Genomic DNA, 27,799 nt, shown 5'->3' on the forward strand with positions numbered 1-27,799 from the left:
AGAAATGCCGAACACATTTCATTCAGCACCAAAGCTAAATCACAAGGGAGGATATGTGGAAAAGCAGCCGAGTTTGAATCACTGTGTTATACACTGCATCTATTGGGGTTTTGCTGAAGAAAAATCAACTAAACTGGAAAAAAACTTTTCTCAGTGTGACTGCGGGTGTAAGTATATCCGGTGCCCGGTGTGTGTGCGTGTGCCTGTGTGTGTGTGAGTGCATGATGTCTGTGTATGTGAGACAGCGTGCATATGTTTACTCGTACGTCTCTATGTTATGAAATATGAATAGTGACATGTAAATTGAATAAGAGTGCTCCCATCCTGCTCCAGGGCAGGACCACCATGCACTGCTGCAACAAGGGAAATGTTGTGGCACTTTTTCTCTGCCTCCATTTTCTGACAGTGTGCTTTGAAGTGGCTCAGAAGAAGCAAGAGTTCCTCAAAATCCTATATGAAATGATTGTCTGTGACCAATGAAGTTCAGCTCTCGTGTTTAAACCCTGTCGTTAATAATCGTTCAACCAATCTGACATATAAATATTCAACCATATGAAAAGGACTTTGATTGAGTCCAAATGCTTGCAAAAGTAGTATATACAGTATCCACATCCGTGAATGAAGAGTGACTCATACTTTGGGTGTATCTGTAAACTGGTATGTCTCTTTGTAAATTATGGGCTAGAGTGTGTTGTTTCCTGCATTTTTTCCTCCTACAAATGCCAGACACGCTTCACATCATCACCTTGTCCTTGTCTGAACTTGGGCCTTGCTACTTATCAAGGGAGAGTAGTGAGATGACCATTTAATACTAAGTATTTTCACTATGCTTCACTTTCACCCATTGCTCCGATACTGACATGTAGTATGTGTTAAGCATGAGTAAGAATGTGAGTGGGAAGATTAGAATTGGGTGGAAGGTATCAGGGACAATGCTTGTTACAGATGTGTCGTTCCTTCTGGCAGAATATCAGTTAACTTGTTAACCAACACTATATCACTCTGACAGCTTTAAATGGCACTATCAGTGACCTGTGTCAAAATCTCCTGTTAATCCATCTGCAGAGGTCACTGAGTTTACATTTCTCCCTAACTCTGATTAATTACCTTTAGTCTTAGATCACACTGAGACATATACCAGAGAAACATAAGCAAACTGATACTGTATGTGTAGACATGTATATACACACACATACACACAAAAATGTGGTAGACAGTATAACCTTGAAGAAACAAAGATAGCCTTTGCATTTTTCCCCCATCTGGGTGAAATACATTATACCTTAAAGGAATAGTTTATGGGAAAATGTGCTTAATAGCTGTCTTATGGAGTTGGATTAGAAGACTGATATCACTCTTATTACTGTACAATAAATATGAGGCTACACCCAGCGGCTGGTTTTCTTAGCTGAGTACAAAGACTGTAACAGCTTGCCTGGCTCTGTCCAAAAATAACAAAGTCCATGTCTGAAGCTCACTAATTGACACATTGTATCTTGTTTCATTCATCCATACAAAATTTGAAGTATAAAGATGAGACATTGTGGTTTTACAGGAGGTTATGTAGCCCCTTTTTCCAGACGTTCTGGTAAGCTTCATGTTTATCATACAGACTTATAAGTGGTATCAATGTTTATCTCTAACTCTCTTCTTTGAGTATTTCTCACAATGTCGCACTGTTCCTTCAACTTTCTCCAACTAAAATAGTTTTTAACAGTTGCCTAAACTCCCACATCAATGGATTCTTACAAATGAAAAAGATCTCCGGAAACTAGGATACCCATTAATAAGTTACAGTTTAAGACTGACGTCAATGTGGCACTAATGACTGCAGTGCCAGTAAGACTGGTGTCTGCATTGTGTGATTGTTTCATGCCTCTGTAACCTCAACTGCCTTTGTTTGTCACTTCATGTGTCCATAATTACTGGACTTACAATTCCACAAAAACCATGGCAAGATCCGCTTTTCCTCTATGAGGAGAACTGGAGGTAAACACTGGGGTTTTCAAAGTCAATAAAATCAACATTTTATGTCAACTGACAAACACTTTTCCTGGAACAAAACACACTTGTTTTGGGTCACATATTTTCAGCCACCAGTGTATACTCATCAACTTAGTCTCCCACAACCAGCATGAACCATGAAAAGTAGATTACGCGGTGGCTGAGAAAGTTTCTTTCCTCGACCACTAATTGGATAATGTGGCAACAGCACAAAACAGATGTGCTATTTTCATGGGTTCACCACGTGAAAAGGTTAGCTAATGGTTAAATTTAGACAAGAAAACACCTTGAATCTAAGACCTGCCATTAAAGCCACAGTTAAACAGCACTTCTGCTGTGAAATTATCCTGACACTGTGACATCTATCAATAAATCAAAATACTTGAAAACAAACTTGTCTCTGAACGTTCAAGACCAATGCCACATAGCTTAGAAAGCTATTTGAAAACTTCACAACACCTGCAGTTTATCAGCCATTCCGATTTGTGTGAGTTGGCATGTCTAGGTTATTTTTTTACTGTTACTTTTTGTCTTGTTTGTCTTGTTTTTTGGATTTCTCAAAGGGATTAATACAAAATGTTGTCTATTTATTAACATATAAGTATGTACAAGTAAGACAGAAAAAAAAAAAGATGTCCAAAGAGGTTGCACAATAAATTTGATTTCAATTTTGGCAATCAATTCTTCCTGTGAAACAAGATAGCTTTTTTAACTTTGTACAAAGCAATACTTTTACTAGTGACTGTGTTTTGCATAAAATGTTTGGAATTTGTTTGCTCAATGCTAAAGGAGTGAAATTTGATCACTGACAGTCTTGTATGTAAGTTGTTTTTCCTTTTTCCAGTTTGAATAAAATTAAAGACAGAAGACACCATAAAGAAAAAAATGTATTCTTGTGCATCTCTTAATCTTAGCACATTAGTCCTGTGTGCAGTAGATTCAGAAATACACATGTATGCTGACAGATATTTGTTTTGCTGCTGAAGGTTTTAATTACATCTAGACTGAGCTAGCATAACAGTGCTTTGCTTAAATGATAAAGCATTTATTCAGTGCACATTCTCTCCAGTATATGTATGGCTGCGATGGCAAATCTATGTTGACAAAGATGAATTTTGGTGTTGAATGTTTAAGTTTTGTTAAGTCTCTTGACATTACAATAAATATTACATGTATCATGAATTACATCAACAGATTTTTCACATGGAGCGAGGGGTTACGCAAGGGAGGGAGCAGAGATGGAGATGGGGATTTATTTGTGTATACTTCTAAGTTCTTGCAAAGTTTTAGCAATTTAAAAAAGTTTGGTGGAATGTGGGGAAAGTATTTGCTTCATGGTTATATTAACATACAGAACTTTAAAATTCATTAGATAGTCTGATTATTGGTATTAGTTAGGTTATTTGGCTTTAAAATGAGGAGTCACTGATTCTTTATTCTCCTAATATTCAGTAAGCAGGGCTGAGCCAGAATGACAGAGCTAAGCCTTCCATTGGGTGATGTGATCCAGGAGGTCCAGCCAACCCTCTTTTAAGCAGACCTCAATCAGTCACAGATCAGAAGTGTGGAAGGGAGCAGCCAGGCAACAAGTCTGACACAGACTACTTAAACACATTTCTCTGAATAAATTGAACTCTGCTCTTTGGTGTACCCACCTTTGACCCATCTCAGGGTCTGCTAAGGTCAAGCCCGAGGCCTCATTCATCCATTGTCTGATCCTATCTCGTCAGCTCCTTTCAGCAGCTTTCATGTTTTTGTTTTCATTGCCCCCTCTCATGCTGTTAGTCTGATATCTGCTGTATCCAACAGCTGCCCTTGAAGGCTTGGTGGATAATCAACCTTTTTTTCTTTGATTCTACCCTTTTTCTCCATTCTTCTGAGTCCAGTAACACATTCTACCAAAAACATGATAAAATGTGTCAAAAAATTTGGAAACAGGGAATTTATTTTCCTGCAATGTCTTCAATGTAAACTCATACCTACATTGTCCTCCATCCATCTGACCCTGATGTGGTAGATAAACACTCACGTTGTAATTTAGTTTCACCCAGACTCACATTATGCTGTGCTAATATTGCACTGTCTAGACAATTACATTACACAGTGCTCTACACATAAACTGATTTACTGGGCTTATACATCATTGCCACAGGATAAACAATTCAAGGAGCTTACAAACAGACTTAGCGTGATTGACCATTCACGGTGAAGTTTACTCCAATGTAATTGTATGTTTATAAGTGAGTGTGAGCTAGTAAAGGTGAAGGAAGAAAAAGACTTCACATTTCTTTTGTTTTTCTTGATCTGTAAGATGTTCCAAAACTGACTAAAAAAGTGTCTCGCAGGGAAAAACAAAACCTGACAGATCATCTCATTAAAAACAAGCTTCATATTTTTTAACTGTCAAAACTGTTATAGTAACACTTGAGATGACAGCCTGCTAATTATCATGTAATTTTGTTGTACTTAAAGGAACCAATAAAGTACTTAAATACTTATGATCATATTCACAGTTATATAGTACTTGACATGGAAATCTTTTAATCTCATCATGTCTGGCTTAGCTACATATCTTGAAAATGTTTTGAAATATAAGTTATGGTACAGTATATTGGCATGTACTGTAAGTCCATAATATCAGTGCATGTTTGTTCCATGAGAGCAAGTAGACTACACTATGTGACAGACATAAAAATAACATTAGAGCAGCTCTTTTCCACATAGGAAATGAGGTAAAGTTCCTGTCATAGCTCTAGCCTAAACCTCTTCTGCCATGCTGTCACTCATAGTAGAGAGACACTCGAGGTTCCTGCCAACTGTAGAGCAAACCACCAGCTCTATGCTGCCAAGCTGCCACAGCTAAATACCCTGTCCTCTGTTTTACCCTGGGCAAGGGATGCGCCCCTGCATGTTAAAACAACACTAACACGCTACCAAAGTCTGATGGAGAGCAGCACACACAGACACACACGAACCTGACCACGCTTCAAAGCATTATCCATCCATGATGTAGTAACCCCCACCTCCCCAGCCTGCAAAATTAAGTTTTCCAGAAAATAACTTTATAACCCCCCACACACACACTCACACTGGTATTGACTCTATGACGCAGGCAGGGACACTGCCAGAAATTGCCAAGCCTTTGATAAGTGACAGCTGGAGGGAAAAGAATAGATCATTACCTCACTCTGAGAGCGCTGTGATATACCATACTCTGCTATAATGTGGCAGGACCAAGTTATGACATGTGAATGTTATTTCTCGCCTGGCTAATGGGCTGGATGCTCTCAGAGGGTCATTCTTTAGTAGAGTAAATGTCATACATGTTGTGGCTGAGTGGGTCGCATTTGGCTGTTCTGGGGCTCTGAGGGTGAGGCAGCTCGGTCCATGTCTCCCAGCTGTGTGCAGTGTCCTCTTTCATGAAAGCAGTCAGACTGAAGGAAGAATCCATGTCTGTGGATTGCATTATGATCCAAATATCAAAAATATGTGGATATGTGTGCAGAATTTTCTGCTTTTGGAATTTTCCATCAATCTCAGATAAACCAAAGTGTTGTCTCTCGAGGTGACCCAGAACAGACAGCTGGAATGCACCAGTGATCTGTGCATGTCTGCAGCAGAACCCTACTGGGCCTAGTGAAGCATCAACCCAGTGTATTGTCACTTGTGTAAAATAAATGACTCTATCTCTGCTCCATTTCACTTTTTCCAAGTCTCCTGATAGGGGGAGAATACACTAATGCCTCTTCCCCAAAGCTTCAGTAAAGGATGCAGCTGCAGTAAAAGATGATAAGTGTCGGAGGGAAAGAGACTAATACACCATGTGTGTCTTACATATTCACTCAGCTGCCAGCCAGATGACTCCTCATTCACACCTCTCTTGTCAAGAGTCTAAGAGACTAGAGACTAAACTGAGTGAGTAATCACACTCAAGTTTCTTTGAAAAAGAAAATTAAAGTTCTTTGAACTGAACTGAATAGATTATAATAACTGAAAGTGTGTTAAGTGTTAAGATGTGTTTGTGATGAATGCAACTCTTACCAAACTCTGATATAAAACTGAAACAGCTTTACTGACTAATAATCTCCACAAGCAGTAAGAAGGTTATTTACTCCTCCCCATTCTCGGTCTCCCAATTTGTCACTCACGTGTCAGTTTTTCCACTGAGTGTAGTTGTCCTTTGTATGAGTGTCAGGGAGGCCCTTCTCATTCATCCATGGCTTTGGCTGGCAGTCAAAGGGGGAACTGCTATTTTCCATCAGGCAGCTTGGGATGTTGGAGCTGAACAGTATTGAATGAGGTCCCCTTAGCCACTGGGGGGCAGTCACGCTCTGTGCTATGACTGCAATGCCAAAGAGAAATCCTATCAAGTAATCAAGGACATTTGTGTACAAAGTCAGAAAGCTTTGAAAGGATTTACTCTTCACAGACCCTATGATGACATCATGAAAGTGTGTAGCCTATTGTATGCTGAACATTTGCATACATTTGACTCTGTTTCTGCTCTAGCGATTTTGTGGTTTATAGAGGTAATTGATAATGTTTGAGTAATCCTTAAATAGTGTTAGAGTATGGTGTGGTACAGTACACACACTTATGTCCACAATGTTTAGCAAAGTCAGACTATGAGCAGGAAAACTCACCTCTTGTTACCTTAGAATGAGCTGTTTTTATCTACAGATGGTTCAGGTTGCCTCCCACGGAGTCTGATGTTGAACCACCATTTTTCTACAGTAGTCCAAAAGAAATAAACACAGGCTGTAGACAGGGCCTTTTGCATTTTTTGTGAGTTTTGTAGCCACCACAGTTTCTCCTACACACTTTCCAGCCAATTCTCAGTCCAAGGTTGTCAAATACAGACACGAGTGGTGTTCAGCTAATTGGGACCCGCAACTTTACCACTAGATGTCACTAAACTCTACACACTGCTCCTTTAATACTAACAGTGTCTCTTTTAAAATGTTTTCATGAGTGGCACTAAAACTGAATATTATCCATATTTATCTCTTCATGCTATTATATCTAACACACAACTACTGATTTTGTGTGTTTGTTTGTGTGTGTGTGTGTGTGTGTGTGTGTGTGTGTGTGTGTGTGTGTGTGTGTGTGTGTGTGTGTGTGTGGTCTCCCTGCTGATACTATAAACACTAGAACCTCTCGATAATGTTTCCTTTGAAGCGTCTGAGGAAGTTTGGACTGAAACCCTTGAGCTCTCACAGCAGCAGTTGAGCTGACTACAGAGGTCAAGGTCAAAGCCCAGGTGAGCCATATGGTGACTGACCTTTGACCTTGGCTCAAAGGTCACTAAAGGTGTCAACAGAAGCTCTATTGATAAAAGTCTGTGTTTTCTGTTGCAGCTTCAGGGCTGCCATATTTATACCAAGCACCTAGCAACATGCTACAGATGGAAAATGTGAAATCACTTTTTTACTTGTATTATAGGATGAATATGTGCTTTTGAATCATAGCCACCAGAGGGCAGTAGTAAAACACGGTTCATATTTTGTTTCATCTATTGAAATTATTTTCCGTCAAGCCCTTCAGAACTAATATTTGATTGCAAGGGTTGGTTTTTCTGTCTTTTATAGGCCCAGCTTGAGTTAGGAACCGAAAGCCAAAGTTCTGCTATATCTCTAACCTAAACTCCTGTTGATATGCAAATACAACAGCTGGGCTTCAATTAAAGACTGTAGGGGCCCTCATGTATTATTCACATCACATCACACATCAAGGTCTTAATAACAACTTACAGTAATTCCTCTACTGCCTGAGGCACAACATAGTACATACTTTTTATATTCTGAGAGGCACTTGAGCAGACTGATATTCTTCCTTAACCACTTTAAATTTTAATATATTATCAGTTATGTTAATTACTTCTACTAATTAAATTGTTAATTAGTCCATTTTTCTATGTCAAATGACTTGCCAGGACATAAAGACAAGTACAGCATTAAATAAATCCCAATATTAAGGAAAAGTTTATAAAAGATTTTCTCATTAATATGGAAATATACACAGCAAGGTACTCCAAAATCTAATCTGATCATCTACTCTACAGGAAACTTTTCTTTTCACTAACCACATACCATGATAGCAGCAAGACATAGCACATTAAAAATAGATTTAATGAAACCAGAACTTTATGAAGAGACATTTATTAGATCAGTAGAATACATCACCACCATCACCATCATGCCAAAAAGCAGCAGCACTTCATTTCCTCACTTTCATTGTATGTCCAAGACTGATGCAGTGAGGCACCCTTTCCGATTTATAATAATGATCTTATCATATGCCCATCTTTACTGAAAGTTCCACAACTCTGGCATCCAATTCATCTTATTAGCCTAAAATCACTTTCTCATCTTCCTCTGTCATGGCTTCCAAAAGCAGATGAGGTTTGCAAACACTCACTAAACATGGTCATCTGACATACTGATTTGTTGCAATGCTCAACTGACATTGTTCAGTGTTGTTGTTTATTGTTGTTAACTGGTCTGTAGACATTTAAGTCCATAGAGAGATCTTGTTTAGATCTTGTTTATATTTTTTTATCAATACCTACTATAGGAATTATCAATTATACAGTTTAGAGTCCTGACAGAAATAGTATGTACATCTTTGAAATAGTTAATATTGTGTACTGCATAAGCAAACAACAGAATAATGGTGAAAACACCAGACTAGTATATCATTGCTATAGCAAAACAGGAACACTACAATAGTATTCACATGCACTAGTACACAGTGTCATACTTGTCAAACATAGACCATAGTATTTATATTTACATCATGTTCACAGCTACATTCCAGGTTTGTGTTTGTGTGTGCGTGTGCATTGTGTAATAAAGGATTGTTATCATCAGAAAAATGAAGAGGGTTTTTTTTTTTTTGTTACATGCAGTGAAATTAAGTTTTTACACTGCGCTGCCTTTGAAGAATGTGGGTATGAGGCAACAAATGTGAAAAAAATATACAGTATGGATACTGGCTTATTGTTCAGTGCATTTGATATGTAATGCATGTAATATTGATCATTTTGATAAATAACTCCCAGTCTTTGTGATAATACAGTTATTTGAAGAAATTGGTGATGCAAATCAAATTAATCAAACCAAATGATAAATTGCAAGAAAAAAAAGCCTGCAAATGGAAAAATATTTTCACAATGTACATAATTGTATATCAATAAATACACACGTAGTGGTAACAAAGTGTATACAAATTAAATGAACATGGAAGAACTAAGTATAACATTTTGTGCACTGAGATGAAGCAGTTGGCAGACATCCCTATGAAGTGACAGCCAACTTAACGACTGTTGACACTGGAAGGAATCTGATGATTCAAAAGAATAAGATAAACAAAACAGAATAATAAAACCTGACTTCGTTTGGGAAGCTTATCTAGGGCGTAGACACACAGACTAGTACAAAATCTCCATGTTTGCAACTGCTTCCGAAATACTTTTTCTTAAATAAATTCCTATCTGGGGAAACAACATAAAGCAACAAGACAACTGCAAGCCATTCCCTTTAGTATGAGGAGACGTCATAGAATACAGTATTTACACATCTTAGCTACATAATTATATTTGTCGACAAATGGTGACTGTTGCTCTATTCTTGCAGTGCTTGGGCATTTTTCTTTCTCATGTTGACTGATTTAATCTATAATACTAAAAATGACCAATGACGATTGTATGCTTTCCATGAGCTTCACTCATTTTGTGCTTGTAATTCCACTGCAATTCCATTTACTCTCCACACTGTTTTTAATACAATCCCACCGCCTCTTGTTTCATAATTGTGAAGTAGGAAAGAAATTATCTGGTATTTCTAGGTATCTACTTGAGTTGCACACTGACAAAGACACCTAACTAGCATGCCATGAGACAATGCCATTGACACAACCATCTCAACATAGAGTCAGTCATGTCTACAGGGTGGGTATATGTACTGTATGTATCCAGTTCTTGTGCTGGTTGACGCTGTCCCTCTGCAGTGTCCAGGCCAAAGAGGCCAGCTGAGATAATATGCTCCAGTGGTCTGGCGTGATACAACATCCTGTTTCCTGCAGTCCTCTGTGCTGGCGTATTGTAAACATGGCTGCCCACATGCAGAACACAACAGCCGGCAGATCAGGGTAGTATTACCTTTTTCCAGTTTAACTTTTCTATCCAGTCTTTGTGGGAAAAGTCTGTATCTCACTATGAAGGAGAAAAGTGGGTAAGTTAATTAGGGTTACAGAATGAGCACTGGGTGTGGTTTCTGGTTTGGTTTTTAAAAGTCAAGGTTTATAGGTCAGACACTGCGGGGGGCCCTCTCCAGTTCATGGGTCCTGCGGTTGCGTCCCTTCTGCCTCTCTTGCAGGTGTTTCCACTTGGCTGCCAGCCCTTGAGCATGCATGTGGGTGTGAGGGTTCACCAGAACCTTCTGCTGCTGCTGCTGCTGCTGCTGCTGCTGCTGCTGGTGTATTTGTACTTGCTGCACCAGGTGAGCTTTCTGCCTCCTGTGCTTCCTCTCCCTTTTCCAGACCTGCTCACAGAACTCGTCCACACTGTTCAGAGTTGGGTGATTGACCAAAGACAGGAAGTCTCTGTACCACAGCTTTTGATTAGGAGTCTCTTGAGGTGAGGAACGATCCTGCGCAGGGGCGCTGGCTGTAGCCTCTTCATTGCGATGCAGCAGATCCTCCAGGCGCTCAGTGTCAATGACCTCTAAGGTTACCTTCAGAAGTGTCTGCATGAATCCATGCTCCACCGCCTGACACAGATAGATCCCAGAATCCTTTTTGTTAAGTGTGCGAATCAGTAGACCCTGGTCTGTGCGGATGAAACGTTCCTCTGATTTGATCTACAGAATGAGGAAATTGAAAGCAATAGAGACAGAGTGACACAGAGATAAAGATAGTAAAGATAGAAGACTCAACATTTCTCAAAAATCTAATTAGTTATACCTCATGGCTGTTTTGATTACATAAACTGTGTTTCAATTGAATCAACTATGGCATTAAATATTCATAAAATATGGTACAGTATTATCTAAAATAATCTCCATTAGTAAGTACCATCTATCATTTGTTATCTGCTCTACAGACAAACTATATTTGAATCTCTTTCAACAAAATAGATGAAGTGTGTGCAGAAGTAGTGCCAACCTCTTGTTTGCGGTCATCAGAAGAGTGCTGATACTGCCAATAAGTCATGGCTCTCTGGGACTTGGGACTGCACTCGAGGAAAGTACTGCTGTTCTCCACACCATAAACAGTTTTATCCAGGAGAGTCGTCTGCCCATTTAGTTCATCTAGATTAAAAAAAATGTCATACAAGAAGTTAAAGTAAATGATTTTTCTAGTTTGCTACAGATATTATCGGTTATGGTAATAGCTGAATGTGTTGTTGATCTCAGCGTCTACCATTCTATAGCTGTGTTAAGTGTTTAGAGACTGGCTTGTGAGTCTATTTAATGTGATATTTGATTTTTTTACAGGCAAAAAAATTAAAGACAGCGCTATGCACAACTTTTGTGATTTTTTGTAATTTTCTGCATAAAACACTCTGCTTTTCTGCTTCTCCGAGATGTAAAAAACTTTGTTCTCTGAGCACTGCCTGTGTTAGGGGCCTGGTTTTAGTTTTTTCAATGACTGCATTTTACATTATTATGTCACATTATCCTGTCTCTTCTCTTATCACACTCAATCATCTGCAGAATAGGCAGCTCCCACCCTAGAGGCAGTCACTGGAGGAAATGGGCCGTAACTAAAATCTGGGTTTTATTTAGTCAACTATGTGCAATGATACTCAGTCAGAGAGCTTTTGCGCTGTAAGGTCAGTGTTCTTCTGACTGATCTCCTATAACCTATTGTAAATGTAACAATTCAGACTCCAGTAAATCCTGCTAAAGAATATTGTCATTCCCTCCCCATTTTCTAAAAACACTTTATAGAGTGTTGTGTCTGGCATCTGAGATCTTTGGCTAAAATATACAATCAGAAGTAAGCAACAGGTTAGTAACAGTACTAGTTCCTCCTCAAATCAGCAAATTTTGATCAATTTTGATTTTTTTTATTTCTTATTTTGTTTTAGTTTTTTTTTTCACTTAAATGAAAGGAATGTAAAATCAAGAGAACGAGACAGCAGTATGATTCCTGTTTTTGGACCAAGACCACTAACAGGGCAGTAGAGTGGAGGACTTAGCGACAGAGAGGAGACTTGGAAGAATCCTGACCATGTTAATTATAAGCGACCGACAGTAATCTTCACACCACACATAAAACACGAAGACACAACTCCACACATATTCAACTGGATTTGTAATGTTCTGATCACTTCAGGAAAGGCAAGCAGCAGTTTTTGGGTCAATTTTTCAAACTTCAGCACATCATTTCAAAATTCAAAATTATATATGTTATTAATCAGAGTAATAATGTAATACGAACATAAAACAGTTTTATTGCACATTGCCTTGATAACACAGTTTGTAAATTGCATTTGTTTAATTTATATACCATGGTGTTGCAGATCTGAGCACTGTGTGAGTGGATCTCCATTCCTGATATCTTGTCGCCTTGTTCTCCTGCAGGTACACAAATATAAACACCTTTATGAGCCAGCAGACACAGGTTTCTTTGTATAGCTGTGAGTGTGAGAGAGAGAATAGGTGTGTAGAGAGAGAGTGTGTGTGTGTATTTGAAAGTGGTTTGGATGTGCAGCAATAGTGGACGCCAACACAAATAGATAAACTAACAGCAAGCAGCCCAGACCATCACAGAAAAGCTTTAATTATAGGGTGTGTAAGACAGAGGAATTCAAACCTAATCAATCATTTCAGCCTGTCAACTCTCTGGTTGCAGATGCAAAAGAGATGGAGTTTCAAGTACAGTTTCAATCATAACCTTCAGGATTTTTTTTCTGTAAACAATAATTGAAGAAACTCTAAAGCCACCAAAGCAAACTGTGGACTTATCCTACTCTGCTTTCCATTGTTCTAAACCCACATTAGGTGTTTGGTAAGAATTTTCTCTGGCTGTCCTTTCTTTGAATCTAGGACTCTGGAGTTCAACAAACTGTGAGAACAAGATACTCTGCAGCTAGCATTCAAATCAATAAGCCCCATGGAACTATGAGTGGGAGGCTGCACACCGAGCACACACAAGTATGCACATACATGAACACACACAGATCAGTCCACTACTACAACCACACTCCCACCAAACCTCTAACACCCACCTCACCCCTGGTTTGCCAGACAGCCTCCAGACATCAGTGACATTGGTTCTCATTTACAGTAAACACATGAGGCAGGTTATATTTCTAGCTTTAGAAACACAACCCCTATACCTTTAGGGGTTTTTGGCAAATATACAAAGCCTGCACTATAAGTGTGCCCTAGCTCCAGCCCGTGAATCGCAGCCTGACTGCATATGTCCTCAATCTGTATGTGAAAACACTTCTGTATAATCTGGTTTTACCTCTGAAAAATATAGTCAGTATGTAAACACAACAAAAGTCATTCTTAAACAAGCATGATTCATACATGTGTTGTATATTTGGCATGTTTAAATCCAAAGCAGGTTGTTTATAAAAAACACAATACACTTCTCTGTTGAGGTTGTTCTTTTCATATGAAAGCACATCTGTGTTCAGTTCAAGAATATGTGGATTTATCACATGCACCAAAGTCTGTGTATACTTAAAAATAACAGAAATACCTGCTCAATATTTTGAAGCGCTGATTAGTTGCTGTGCACAAGGTGTTGAGCAGCTTTTAAAACACAAAGGCAAGATATTGATGTGACAAGTGTGAATGTGGAGTATGTATTCAGTACCTCTTAGCCATGGGAAAGTATCTGGAGCACTCGGTGCCATCCCATGCACAGTAAGGGTCCCTTGCCAGACAGCATTCAGCGCAGGCCTTCCCATAAACCTCACACCGATGCAAAGGCATCTGGGACACACCAATGTCTGAACCCAGGTACAGTTGTTGCTGTGCAGATAAAAGAGAGAAAGACTCAAAAACTGTATGTCTTAGGATCTACAATTTAGGTTTTAGGTCTGGATGTGCTGTGAGTTTTACCCCTACTGTAGCTCAGTAGGCTCAGCTTATGTTTGTCAGTGAAGCAACAATTGTGGAATGTGGACAGACCATCTTACTACAGGTGCTCAGCACCCTCCTACCTGTCAATTAGCTGACATGTTTTGTCTCTCCCTGCCATTTAAGTTAATGAGCTAACTGCTGTTGAAAAGCCAACAATTGAGATCTTTGTGAGATAAAATGATTCATCTCAAAGTGTTTAAAATATCCAGACAAGTATGTCTTTGTTCTGTATTTCAGCTGTGCTGCAAGGTGTGTCACCTACGTGGAAAAGCTTTCACTCTCTAAGAGACAAGTTTTTTCATATAAGAGAATAGATAAAAGAATAGCTATTCCAACACTTTTCAATATATCTCCACGTTGACTACAGTGTTTTTTTTCTGCTACATGTAGTTTCATTTTACATGCAGTAAGAACTACAATCAATACCTGTTTAGTTGAAAGCTCCATTGCTGTAATGGCTGTTGGCTCCTGTAAGAAATAACAAAATGACAATAAAACAGATTGATTTGACAACATGGGCTGATTCTACAGTCATCATTTAACCAGGAGATGTAATACAGGTGATAAGATAATAACATACTCTGAATACAGTCATTTCTTCCAATAGGACCTCCTCTAGGTCATGCCAGGAACCTCTGGGGATGGATACCACTTTCAGTATCGTCCCCATGTCTAGCAAACAATGGAAACATATGCATTGAGTTAATCATAATATATGTTATCTATCTATTTTAATCAGCCAATAGACTGGTCAATTTACTGTGACAATGTTCCAGTTAACAGTATACAGTATATGCAAATGTATAAAACTGTATACCTGTGCCTATGAACATGACGTCATACTGGCCATCTTCTGCTTCTACTTTATCCACCACTATCTGGGTGAACTGGTAGTCCACATCTGTTTTGACTATTATTGGTCGATTGTTGATGGGGTAGACAGGGTTGAACATGGCTGGGTGGCTTCTGGCAAACGTTACGACTTCATCAGGAAGGTCCTTCGTAGTATCAAATCCACCAAATGTCTTGCTTGGGCACTGTGGAGAAAAAAAAGTTAATCATCATAACAATTACACTACAGGACATAAAGGTGAATTAACTTTCCAGCACACTGACATCTCAGTTAAGAGCATAGTGTACTCACTGTCCCAGGACGTGGGTAGGGAACACGTCCCTGGAAAGGCACCCACTGGTAATTGGGTCCATCTCTATGAGCGTAAGGACCCAGGAAGACTCTCCTGATGTCTGTCATGCTGTACATACACACAGCTGAACCCTTGAAGATGTTGCTAATGGGCAAAACGAAATAAATCAGAAAAGGAAAAGTCAAGTTCTTGTTGAAATTATGGGTTATGCAATCAGTGATTATGCGACTATTTCAATGTCATCTACAGTACCTGGAAGTGGTAAATACTGCATAGATGATTGGACTCTTAGGGTCCTTTGTGCTCATGAGAAAAACATCCTCTGAAAGCCAAAGGGGAGACTATATATTACAAGCATATTCTCCACATTAAAGATAGCATTTAGTCTTCAGGAAATAATGCATGAAACACGTTTTAAGTTATGGGAGCAATCACTCACGTAGTTCATCAAAGTGAGTGTCTATTCCATTACTGCCAGGCACGGAGCAAATAAGTCGTGCCTTCAAGAAGGTGGTCCACTTATTCACCAGACTCCTGTGACCTCCCAGGTCATTCTGTTGGACAAATCACATGTAGACATTCAGCTGGAAAGTTCATTTATTTGGAAATTACAGAAATATTGAGACAATTACTACTTTATTTTCCGCAGTTACTTTAAATTTTTAAGCATATAATTATATATTAACTTTAAACTCTTTAAGTTCCTGTATTTGTATGCAGATACATCTCTTGTAAAATGGGAAAAAATGCATTTGATATATAATGTTAATGGAGGACTTTCATTGCCTAATTTCACATTCTTTGCTGAGCTTAGAATAGATTGCCTCATAACCCTTTGGTTGAATAGGGTAAGGCGTTTTCTTGCTAGTTGCATATAGAGCATGAGAATTCCCAACCCTATTCCACTGATGCTGTCATTTCCCCCCTCTCATGCCTTTTAAAGCATACTGTAGACACAATCGTGTCATTCATTTTACAAAACAGTTTGGAAAGAAGAGAGAAAGCCCTTCAAAGTCAAAGGACAATATCCCTTTAGTGATTGTGGAGAACTGGTAATACAGGGCTTACCAAGGAAACTTAAGATTAAAAGTTATGTAAGCAAACATCTTCCTTAAAGCCAAAGATAGCTTTTAAGACTCTTTACTGGGACAGCTCATGAGATCTCTATGATAATGCACAATCTATATGATAAATTGCTGGTCATATGACAATACAATAAATGTACAGAAGGAACATGTGCACATTACACACTAACAGCTCAGTGTATAAGATATAGTCCTGAAAGCTTATTTAAAAGACATTAAACGGAATTCTATCTTTTAATTGAACATCAATTGATTGATCAATATTTGCCTCTTTAAAGGTCCAGTGTGTCGGATTTAGTGGCATCTATCCATGTAGTTGCAGATTGCAACTCCTTCATTCCAGAAAACTGCCTCTAAAGTAGCCTGTGTGTGTCAGTACATACTCTAACAGTATGTGTCTGTCTGTCTCACAGTATAGTGTTTGTTTTCCAGAACATAGCAGACAAACACAGAGGCACAATGTGCTGGCTCGTAAACGTATCCCACTTGGTGTTGATTTATGACAATAAATTAGAATGTGTCCAAATATGCATAGGGCCAAATTAATAACACGTCCCGCATAATGGATGGCTTGTCTTGTACTGAGAGTAGTAGATTCCTGACATTCTGGGTAATCAGGCTGTTATGACAGAGACACGATATGCAGCTAAATAGGAGGCCGAGGCTGGACATCACTCACTGATCTGCCGTCAGCTTAGTGGATTCCTGCTTAATGAATAAGAATAGGATTTGGAACGTGAAAGCTGATACAAGGCCAGCGGTTTAACATAACCATCCCCTGCAGATGGAGGGTGTAGAAGTCCCAATCAGTGCCAATGCCTGGCATTAGGATAACAGTGCTGCCATTGACAGCATCTTTGCATCTCAGGTTCTGGTGACATTTAACATTTCTCTCAGGTTTCTGTCTTCAGGGGGCGATTGTACCGCACACAACAAAGCCCACTCTTCTCCAGGCTAAAAATAATCACAGATAACAGCCCCTGAAACCTGCCATTATGAAAGCCACTCAGACACCCGTCAAGTGTTTTTCCAGATAGAGAAGCTATTTCACATAATGTCTGTGTAAGAGTGAGTGTGTCTTTGTCTCTCCCCTTTTGTGTGTGTCTAAATTTTCCTTTGCAAGAGCCAGCTTGTGTGAGGATATGTGGCTTTGTGTTAATGTGTGTATGCGTACTTTGCAGAGCTGTCCAATGCGAGCATGTGTGGCCTTCCCAGCATGCTCTCCATCCATAGCGTTCTCTTTGAAGAACAAGTAGATTTTGTCATCCTCTGGGTTGTCGCTCTCTGGAATCAGATGAACGCCCACAAACCTGGGATCTGCAACACAGAGAGTCACACACATTTAAAATAAAATCAAGTAAGTAATTGTGTTTTATCTAAAAGTGTTAATTAATTTTCAAAAAAAGATTATGAAGTGCTTCACAATAAAAGCATCTATAAAATTTTTAAACAGGCAGCATAGCAATTACTGCATTTTAAGTGCTAAGAACATCCAGTAGACACATCCAGTTAGCCAACCTACAGTTACAAAAATCCCTATTCATGTACATTTAGATCTTAATAGGTAATAAAAAAAAGTTTTACATTGAATTCTAAACTCTGTTGGCAGCCTATGGAAAGAATCTAACGCAGGAATATAAATGAATTGCAATAACATAGTTGGGAAGACATAAAGCATGGATTCCTTTTTCAGTTTTTTCAATAAACAGAATATGTTTCTTGAACAGAAAAATCAAGACAAGATTAAAATGTGGCACCTAAATTCTTCTTCTGGTATAGAAGAGTAAAGTCTTAAAGAGACTGCTTGTTTGAGTGCCAATAATAAGGACTTTTGTTTTATCTTCATTTAATTCGAGAAAAGATTTGGAAGTGTCTCTCATAGTCAGAGTCCATAGAATACAGTCAGTCCTTTAGGTTAGTTTTTTTCTGAGATCATTGTGTTTGACAGACAAGTACAGTTGAGTGTCATCTGCATAAAAGTGGAAAGCTATAATAATGCTACTAATTTAAATGCATGATGGTAGCATATAGATGGAAAATAAGGTAAGGGCAAGAACAGTACTGATACAGTCTGTCAGGACAGCAACATCAGACATGACATCACCTACCACCAATGAAAATGTTCTTTAATTGGTAAAAAGGACATAGCTTGCTAAATCAATCCCAACAAGTTTTGCATTTTTAAACTAATCATGAATATCATCAAATAGTTGGCCAGTGATTTTTCTCTTCTCTCTTACCATTTAGCCACCGGGAGTCATGTTGTTCCGTCCTGATTGGGTGATGCTTGCCGAGAGTGCGAAAGATGGCAAAGTCCCGTCCCATGAAGTCAGCTGATGTCCCAGCATATAGTTCCCCATCTGAGAGTAAAAATAATTAAGTGTGTTAGTGCTGTAACACTGGATGAGAAAACAGTCAGAGGTGATTTCTCCCCAGTGATGCAGGTGGAAGGTCTGCGAAAGTCTGAGGAATTGTTCAGGGGCTTAGCAGTACAGGTAGAGTTGGTGTCCTGAGAGAACACAGACCGTGATGGACGTGATGAACATCAGGAGTGTGAAATTGACATTAACACAGTAGGCAGGGCTGAGAGGGGAGGCAAAGGAAGGATGAACGAATGGAGGGACAGATGAGGAGGGACAGGCCGAGGTGTGAGACAGGGGGAGTACATAATAATGCTGGTGAGAGGGGAGAAAGAAAGGGGAGAAGAGATGAGGGGTGATGGGCTGGAAAATGGCCATCTGCTATGTTAAACGGTGTGATATAACACAATGTGACTGGCAATAATTGGGGTTAGAAAGGAAATACATGCTTGCATAGCTCTGTTTTATCTGCCAAATATGTGAATTCAGTGCAAAGAAAACTAAAGTGTCATCTGCCTTGTATACCCAGCACTTAAAGGAGGTTAATTCAGATTGAAATAGAGTTTATAGTCCTGCCAATGAGGGGTTCCCAGTGTGTAAATACAAACTACAGAGCAGATCCGCTTGTAATAAATGACAGGAATGCCCTGTTCTGTTATTCACATTTATTTTACACCCTATATATCTGCTGAAATGAAAGAGCAAGGCAGAAGGTGCTTTCAGGACTCCCATGTTTTTTATATGACTTTGCTTTAACAAGCAGAACAGTGTTTCCAGTTTAATACTCACCAATTAGCATGGAGGCAGTGTGCAACTTGGGATCATAAGGACTCTTCCCTCTGCCGTTTTCTATGTGAGGCTCCAGTCTGAACACACTGTCCTGGACATTAAGAGACGGAACGTCACAAGAGTTGCAGTGAACATTCAAATGCTAAATTTTCTTCAGTGCTCTCTCTCTAGTTGCTTCAGTATGAGTGGAATTCTCTCTAGATAACCCATTTTGCTGTCAGCACATCATGACATAGATGCTGGGAGAAAACTGTAGTATAGGTTTTGCCACCTGCAAACTTTATTTAAAATTTCGTACGAAGAATGGGGTTTCCATATGTTTCATTATGAATCACATAAAAATGTAAAGCAACATCTTCAACATCATCAACAAATTAAATTAGTATTTTAACTAAATATGCACGTTTATACCTCACATAGTTAATGTAATACGGAGATAAAGAATACTTTTTGTGACATTGCCATACAATGTGGTTTAAAGTAGAAAACCATGTCCGTGCCATCATAGACTGAAAGGACTGAAAATGAAAACAATAAATCTCATCACTCTCTATGACATGGTGACCTAGACACTCATAGGAAAACCATCAGATGAATTTCATTTCTCGGTTATGATCTATATGCAGTAGACAGCTTTTCCCAGGGAAATTTCCTGCCTCTAATTGTCTGTAAATAGCTGTCTAATGAGTAGGAAACACACATTTATAAGTCTGACTCAGTGACATTTGGAGGAGAAGAGAGCAATTTCCTTTGCTCATACTCAAATGAACACACATACACATATAGCAGATACATATTAGAGTGATGAATTGGAAATCGCCCCGACTATGAAACCCTGTGTTTAATTTTCCACCTCATTTTGCGGAATTAAACCATTTTTATGTACTTAGCAAATCATTAATTAGGAAGAGAATGCACTCACACCCAATGAGAAATAGTCACAACTCCAATACTTAAACTTCACTGTAATATGAAACTTACACTTATATATTAACGCAAACATGCATTATTGTGTTTGACAACAAGTTGAGGCAGTAAAAGAAAATGTAATGTGTGCCTGTACCTCTGGTTTCTTGCCCACCTCCAGGTAGGAACACACAGGGTGGAAGGCTCCTGTCCCACACACATATAGATGGGTCTGGTTGAACGGCTGCAACACCTTGATGAAATTTGAGCACTCCCTCTGATGGACCAGAGACAGAGAACAGATGAAGCAGGGTCAACAACTGACCTTTGACAGAAAACGTCAATTCTTAAAAAAATATTTTAAAGCCACAATTTTTACAGTCTTCAACTGATAGCAACTCAGACATTTGGGTCAGTAAGAAAAAAGGGGTGAAACTGCGGGATAACATAGCAGTACTCACTAAGAGCACAGGTCACAGAAGAAAATCCAATACTTAAATAGGGCGAGATCTGTGATGACAACAGAGAGCAAAGCCATAATCTACTATAATTCCCTAGAGGCCTATGAACCCCAGCACAGTGCTGAGTAATACTTGTGAAAATAACATTATGACCAGACTAAGCATTATAACCCATGACTCTGTACTTTTTTCACATCCTATACAGTTCTCCCCACCCCATCCCCACCCTGACAGTCTTACTCTCTGAACTCAGTGACATCTTTTACTGCCCGCTTCAGAGATTGTATGCACATAAACTATGTAATTTCTATGTAAACTATGTGATGTTCTTGATTATGCATTCTACCAGACTCTTCTGTATTTATTTTTCAATTATTTAAATCAGAACTTATATTTAAGTATTTTTTCTGGAAGTGACATTAAAGCTAATGACTTGGTTATGCTTGTAATGTTGCCAATGTATTTTATTTAATCATTTGTGTGTGCGTGTGTGTGTGTGTGTGTGTGTGTTGGTGGCATCTGTATGTGTTCTGTGCATTGCTCCACTGCCATATGGGATATTTCCTCGTGCTCTGGCAGCACGTGCATGAGCAGACCTGACCTCATATAAAACTGTATGTGTCATCACATATTCAAGAAAGGAAAAAAAAGAAAAAGAAAAAAGAGAATAGAGCCACAAATTATGCATGACTAAGTTCATCTGGCTTTACTAGGTCATTGGCAGACAACAGCCTCTGTTTGTGTAAGCATTTGTTGTCACTTAAGCAGCTGTCTTTCCTTGGATTTATAGGGCCTGAGTGGGTGGGTTTATCTTTAATGCGCGTAAGTATCGGCATGATCTCTTTGCATTGCAGTACCTGTCATACCTCTGACTATTTAGCATGATGATGCAGACAAGATCTGCATCATCAGTGTGATACCTTACATTATCTTTCATTAGTGGGTTTGTATTATAATAATTATAATAATAACATAATTACAGCATCATCACAGTATGCAGATCACTTTAACCTTTTCTTTTTTCCACACTTGGTCAACAATTTGATTAGGGATTTTCATATTTGTCATTGACTTTGTGCACATTTTGAAGCTATGTAATAGCTTCAGCTTTCCTTTTTCTCTTGTAGGTGTGCAGTCACACCTTTCAGACCCATCTATCCCTTTCTTTCTGCTCGGCTTCAGCTCCAGAAGTGTTTGCTTACAGTATATCAGGGAGCATCAACAGGCTCACTCTCCATGTCTCTTTTAATTCTCACTCTCCTCCAACTCTTTAACAGAAAGACCACCCCTCAGGTCACCTTATTCATCCTTGCCACAATGTTTACAGAAAACACACAAAGGACTTCATGGTGCTTCAAATCAGCCATAGAGAAGGGTAGGAAGGCAGTGGAGTTTTATTTGTTCTGGCCAATGCCCTGGCAGTGAACTGAGGCACAAACAGCATTGCCATGATTTTACATTCCAGCCTATTGCCTTAGGCTATATTGAAGATAGAAATCATAACAGAGCTCGCAGGGAGCAGAGACAACCTCTCAGTGTGTTTACAGAGAGTTTCACCACACCACACAAGCTGCTCTAAAACTGCACTTGGCCAGATACAGAAAGATGTGATGCTTGGCTTGTCATGCAAGAGTTGAGTGAGGTAAGGAGTCTGAAAAAGCTCTGAATCTTAATGTCACAAAAACAGTTTCAGATCCAGTGTTAAATAAAGCTCATCGAATTTACATTGTAAAATACATTGTACAGTTTTAGAAAACCCAGATGATTAGGTATTGTGTTTGCTCTCAAACATATTATATGTATACTATATCAAAATAACGCTCTTCATTATGTCATTTTTTTTAATATAGTAAGTAATTAAAGCTTTAATTTTATTACTTAAAATGAATGACTTTGAAGACTGACGTCCTAATAGGTATGCAAGCCACAATAATTATTGGGTGACACCAATTCATCTAATTTAAATGCCTGAATGAATCAGTTTGATAGCAAGCCAATCAAGGCCACGTCCAGTTTTGATGTGCTCCCTTAGTCTGAAAATAACCTGAAAAGAGTTGGATATATTAACACACAGAAATTTAAGAGCACAAGGGGAAACATGGAAAATGACAGTTTAATAACATGGGTTCACTAATGCCTATGATCCCTGAATAGATGACAGCACTTATTATTCATGCAGCATTGTTATACCAGTAGGTCTGGCAGAATCACAGTGATTTCTCAGGACTCACTCTGTTAAGTGGAGTGCCCAGAGGCTGGATAAGTGATTAAGGTCAAATGATGGTCTCAATCTTGGCCATGAGATTATGATGAGACCTATGGTAAGCTAGGCAGTGTGCTGTCCATATGACAGATTGTATATGTCAACACACTGCTATAAACAAGCTGAAAGATAAAAAGAAAAATCTAGCCTATGATTAAAATGGCATATATATGGAGCACACATTCCATGTAATCCCAGTGCAACTACATAAGGTTAGGTTTACTTTAAGACCTGCAGAGTTGCACATCTTTCATAGAACAAAAGAACAAAGACATTTTCAAAACATCTGTGGGAGTTGAGGGGCAAAATGCTGACACCCACTTGCAGGATGGTTGGTTTTAGCTCTTACCGAGAGATCTTTTCCTGCCCACTTGCATTCATCTCTTCTGGTGGGAGAAGCTGGCCAAGGGATCTGCAACACAAACACAGTTCCTGCACATGTTAGAAAAGAATTACCCCCTCCAAGAATCAATTTTACATAATGAATCAATACAGCTACAGCTGTGCATGTATGTTTATATGTGAGGGTTGAAGGGGTCACAATGCGATTTGTTATCCACTTTGTTTCAGTTTACTGCATTATTCATCCAGGTGTGCAGAGAGCAGCTAACATGCCTGGCACAGCGTGTGATCGTGTGCGACAGCCCTGGTCTAAAATATTCACGAGGCACTTTTCTGTCGAAACAGAAAAGAAAGTCCTGAGATACCTGAGCCCCTGACTGGCACTCTGGATGGAGATGCACACAGAAATACTGATATTAAATCAGCCAGAAACACAAACTGGCATACAGTCAGGATAAATGGATAAATGTATGAAACCACCAGACAGACTGACTGAAAATCAGACATTGGTTTTACCTGTGCGTAGTCTCTGCTGACATTGAGGAGGTTAAAAGAGAAGATGTGGTCCTTGGCTCCCACCACGAGTCTTCCTTTCTCCTCATCCAACAGGAAGGTGTGGTAAGCCGAACTGTTGGCCAGACCTTCAAATGTCACAAGGTTGTTAGACTCCAACATGTCTGCAGAGAAAAATGGAAAGGAAAGCGATGATCAGCATAATATGATATGATATCACTTTGTGAAAATCACTGTAACTGTGGGCAGCATGAAAGCCAAAGAAAAACCCATCAGGTTAATATTTCTTTCAGTTATTCTATTAAATTTCCAGGGGCTATTTAAAGACACAACCTTAGAAAGCTTTAAACATTTCCAACCACCTAATTTCTGCGACCATTGATTCACCTCTCCATTCACTAGTCTGTCTGCTCAGTTTAATGTGCCACATACACTGACAGCTTGAGGATCATAAGGTTGTTTTGGCTATATCCCTAATAGAGTGGTCTGCTTCTTCTGTTTGTCAAAGCCTTCTATGTTGTACTGTTGTTGTAAAGCTTCAATTCATTTTAGAAATCAGCACTAAAAATTATAAAGCTTGGCCAAGCAAGGCAGCTGACAGATAGTGAAAACCACTGCCAAGCCAAATTGGATTGGGCAAGTAATGCCAGTACTGGGAGCCAATGACCAAACTGTCTGCATGGGGAAGTGACCTTGACCAGAGCAGCCAAGCAGAACTTAGTGCACTTACAGTGGAAAACTGTGAGGAATATGTAATGTCATATGACTCTGCTAATATTTCATAGTCCTAACTGCAGGATTAAGCTAAACCACATCAGCTATTAGGACCCGTTACTATGGGCTACAGCTCACGTTTTGCAGTGTAATGCAATGGCCTGCCAAGTCTGTCAAAGAAGCGACATTTGCTTTCACAGCAGAAAGCCCAATTTGTCACAAACAGACATTGAGGATCTCATTACCGTAATGACCTCTAAAGGTGGCATTATGGCTATGGCATTATAACACCTTTTGTGTAACACGTGCATACACACTCACATTCATGCTTTGTCCTTCTCACATTTTGTTCTCACCCGCAAAGTCTAACCACACTATGACCCCCTCCCACTGACCACCCACACAAAAGGGTGGAGAGTTATGGAACAGAGGAAAACTGGTTCCTTTGGTGCTCTTTTTCTTTCTTTCTCTCTTAATCTTTCTCGGGGAGTAAATAACAAAAACATTCATGAATGTTTTAGCAAGGAGGATGCCCCCTCTCTGAAGTGTGTCGGAATCCAAGAGAATGACAAGACACAAGCTGGAGCAAAGCTGGTATAAAAGAAAAGAAAATTGACATATTTTGCTCATTCATAAATGCTAACGTTTTGATAATAAGGTTAAAACATCGGTCATGAAAGTTTTCCAACTAAAAGCTTAATTGGGTGACTAAGAATAAATAAAATACATATTATTATGGAAATAATTATTGTGTTGAAATTATTATTATCACCTAAATGAAAATTAAATCAATATTTTGTAATTGTGTTGTTTTAAATAATGGGTTTCCGAGTATATTCCTTATGGAGCCAGTATGCTGGTAACAAATAGCCAATAACAGGAACTAAAAGAAAGGGTTATGAGATAAATAAGGAGACAATAGAGAACCTCTTGGCTCCTGTTACTTCCTCATCTTCATGTAACATTTTGGTTCAGTCAAATACAAACCTTTTTTTCACATACATGCAAGTTCACACATGTGAATCCGTCATTCAGTATTGTACACACAGGATGGTAATATACAATGGGTTGACACCCAGTCTTTATTGTTATTGTCTTGGTGATTTAGTTGGTTTCCTGTGCCTCAGCACTGATGGGGAGGGATTTAGACAGTCTCCCAAATATAAACTCACAGCGTTGTGTGACCCAGCCCTCAGGCTCTCTGACTCCCCACTTCAAAGTCTACTGAGAAGTTGACATCTAACCCTGACTGAATAAGTTCATGAGAATTTGAAAGTATTCGTCAGGCCTTAAAGAACAGATTCGGTCTGTGAATGATGAATAAATAGTGCTAGTTCCAAACTTAAAAGCTGGTAAAGATGTAGCAATTCAAGCCAATGCTGTTTTCTGAATACTTTACACAATTATGGTTCAATAAATGCTTCCTGCTTTTTACAGAAACTTGTATGTCTTTGTGTGTCATGTGTTATGTAATACAAGGTTTTGCTTCATGTGGGACAAGGTACAGTAGATTACTCTATCTGTATCTAATTGGGTAAATTATCTTGTAATTTTAGTAATTGTAAAATGGGATTATTGGGCTGCACATAACACAGCCACTATCTTAAGAATGGAAAGAAGCTCAAGGTCATAAAAAGTTTCAGTAAAAGTAATGCTTTGCCCAGTCCAAAGCTGTGTCCCAGATTCATGTTCCTCTGTAGCCTTGGTGATCAATCATTAGTGGATCCACTGTAAGCCCTTCACTGACAGCACAATAACACCCGCCTGCTACCTCTGACCCTTTTTCACCTGCATCAAGGCTGCATTTCTGTGTGGGAGAGAAAGATTAAGACAGAGACAAGTCATCCATCACAAATAATATTTTTAATTTTGCTCCATAGAACTAGAAAATATTTATGGTTATGCATATTGTTACAAATAAACAGCAAGGTGTCAAGGAGCTGAAGGGAAACTGCACAGACATGATGACTGCACTTCACTTCTCCTCAAATCACATCCCTATGTGAGAGAATGAAGAACAGCATCACCACATCCACCCACCATACACATACACACCTCTCTGGTTTGTGAAGATGGTCTATGGGAGTAGTGTCCATGGCAACAGACCATTCAACAGAGACTACTGTTAAGTTATTAAAAGCTATTCATCCAGAGACAGATACTCTATGGGTATTGTGTGTGGATCTGTGTGTGTGTGTGTGTGTGTTTATGGAGCATGCTGTGATGTATATTATTGGAAAGAAACAGGATGTTTCCAAGCCACGCCAGAGGTAGTAGCATATACATGTCTGAACTGGTGTCCCATCTAGTTAAATATACAATGGGTTGCCACCTTGTGCATAGATAAAGAAACACTTGTTCTCCCATTTAACCGCAAACTTCAAATTAAAAAAAGTTTTTCTTCAAAGCAGTTTTGACACACTGCAAATAATTAAAGTTATAAAACTGTTGTGCTACACAACGCATTCCTTGTTCTATTGAAAGAGACACAGACACTCTCACGCTGACAAACAAAGAGACAGACAGAATGACAGAGACATAAAGACAGGTGGATAGGCAAGTGAGTGATCTGTAACAGGTGCCAGCTGGTTCCCTGCCATATTTTATTAAATTTTATTTTTTATTCCATAACTGAAGAGAAGTAGGCTTGTCAAGAATCCTGCAAATGTTCTGTCTCTTCCATGCCCTATTCCTCCCCCATTTACTGTAGTAAAACAAAACACAAAAAAATACCTTTATTTCTATTAAAAACCCTATCTCTCTCTCACCACTACTATATTCTGTAACAATGAGTTTGTGAGTGAAGGACAGGGAGAGCAGAAGAACAAGAGGGAAAAATGGAAGTGAGAGCAAAAGAGAGAGAGAGAGAGAGAGAGAGAGAGAGAGAGAGAGAGAGAGAGAGAGATAAGGGGGCAGATGGAATGGATGCAAAGAATCAACAGTCCCATGTGAGACTGATAAAAATAAACTCTTTTAGCCTACATTCTCTCCGTCTTTCTCTCTCTTCTCTTTCTCCACTGGAGGGCACAGGGAGTGTTATCTAAGTGCTGCCTAAGAAAAAGCAGAAACACGTCCTAACAATAACCCACGTGTGGCCGCACTGTACATGGGAACAC

The 27,799-nt window shown here is 39.1% G+C and overlaps 1 protein-coding gene across 2 annotated transcripts in view; it reads right to left on the reverse strand.

The window, feature by feature from the left end:
* Positions 1 to 8,146: 8,146 nt before the first annotated feature.
* The window catches only part of sema3ab (sema domain, immunoglobulin domain (Ig), short basic domain, secreted, (semaphorin) 3Ab), a 42,648-nt gene continuing 22,995 nt past the window's right edge, over positions 8,147 to 27,799 (reverse strand). For both annotated transcript variants that reach the window (XM_051382522.1, XM_051382521.1), the window contains 16 exons: positions 23,973 to 24,133; positions 23,464 to 23,526; positions 20,548 to 20,667; positions 19,485 to 19,575; positions 18,576 to 18,695; positions 17,510 to 17,652; positions 15,690 to 15,804; positions 15,503 to 15,572; positions 15,250 to 15,394; positions 14,923 to 15,142; positions 14,686 to 14,777; positions 14,532 to 14,573; positions 13,837 to 13,994; positions 12,517 to 12,584; positions 11,167 to 11,312; positions 8,147 to 10,862 (listed from right to left, as the gene is read on the reverse strand). In XM_051382522.1, coding sequence (XP_051238482.1) covers positions 10,311 to 10,862; positions 11,167 to 11,312; positions 12,517 to 12,584; positions 13,837 to 13,994; positions 14,532 to 14,573; positions 14,686 to 14,777; positions 14,923 to 15,142; positions 15,250 to 15,394; positions 15,503 to 15,572; positions 15,690 to 15,804; positions 17,510 to 17,652; positions 18,576 to 18,695; positions 19,485 to 19,575; positions 20,548 to 20,667; positions 23,464 to 23,526; positions 23,973 to 24,133 — 2,306 coding nt within the window. In that variant the 3' untranslated portion in view covers positions 8,147 to 10,310. The remainder of the gene's footprint in view (positions 10,863 to 11,166; positions 11,313 to 12,516; positions 12,585 to 13,836; positions 13,995 to 14,531; positions 14,574 to 14,685; positions 14,778 to 14,922; positions 15,143 to 15,249; positions 15,395 to 15,502; positions 15,573 to 15,689; positions 15,805 to 17,509; positions 17,653 to 18,575; positions 18,696 to 19,484; positions 19,576 to 20,547; positions 20,668 to 23,463; positions 23,527 to 23,972; positions 24,134 to 27,799) is intronic.

This window comes from Dicentrarchus labrax, unplaced genomic scaffold, assembly GCF_905237075.1.
Source record: "Dicentrarchus labrax unplaced genomic scaffold, dlabrax2021, whole genome shotgun sequence".
NCBI classification, from domain to species: domain Eukaryota; kingdom Metazoa; phylum Chordata; class Actinopteri; family Moronidae; genus Dicentrarchus; species Dicentrarchus labrax.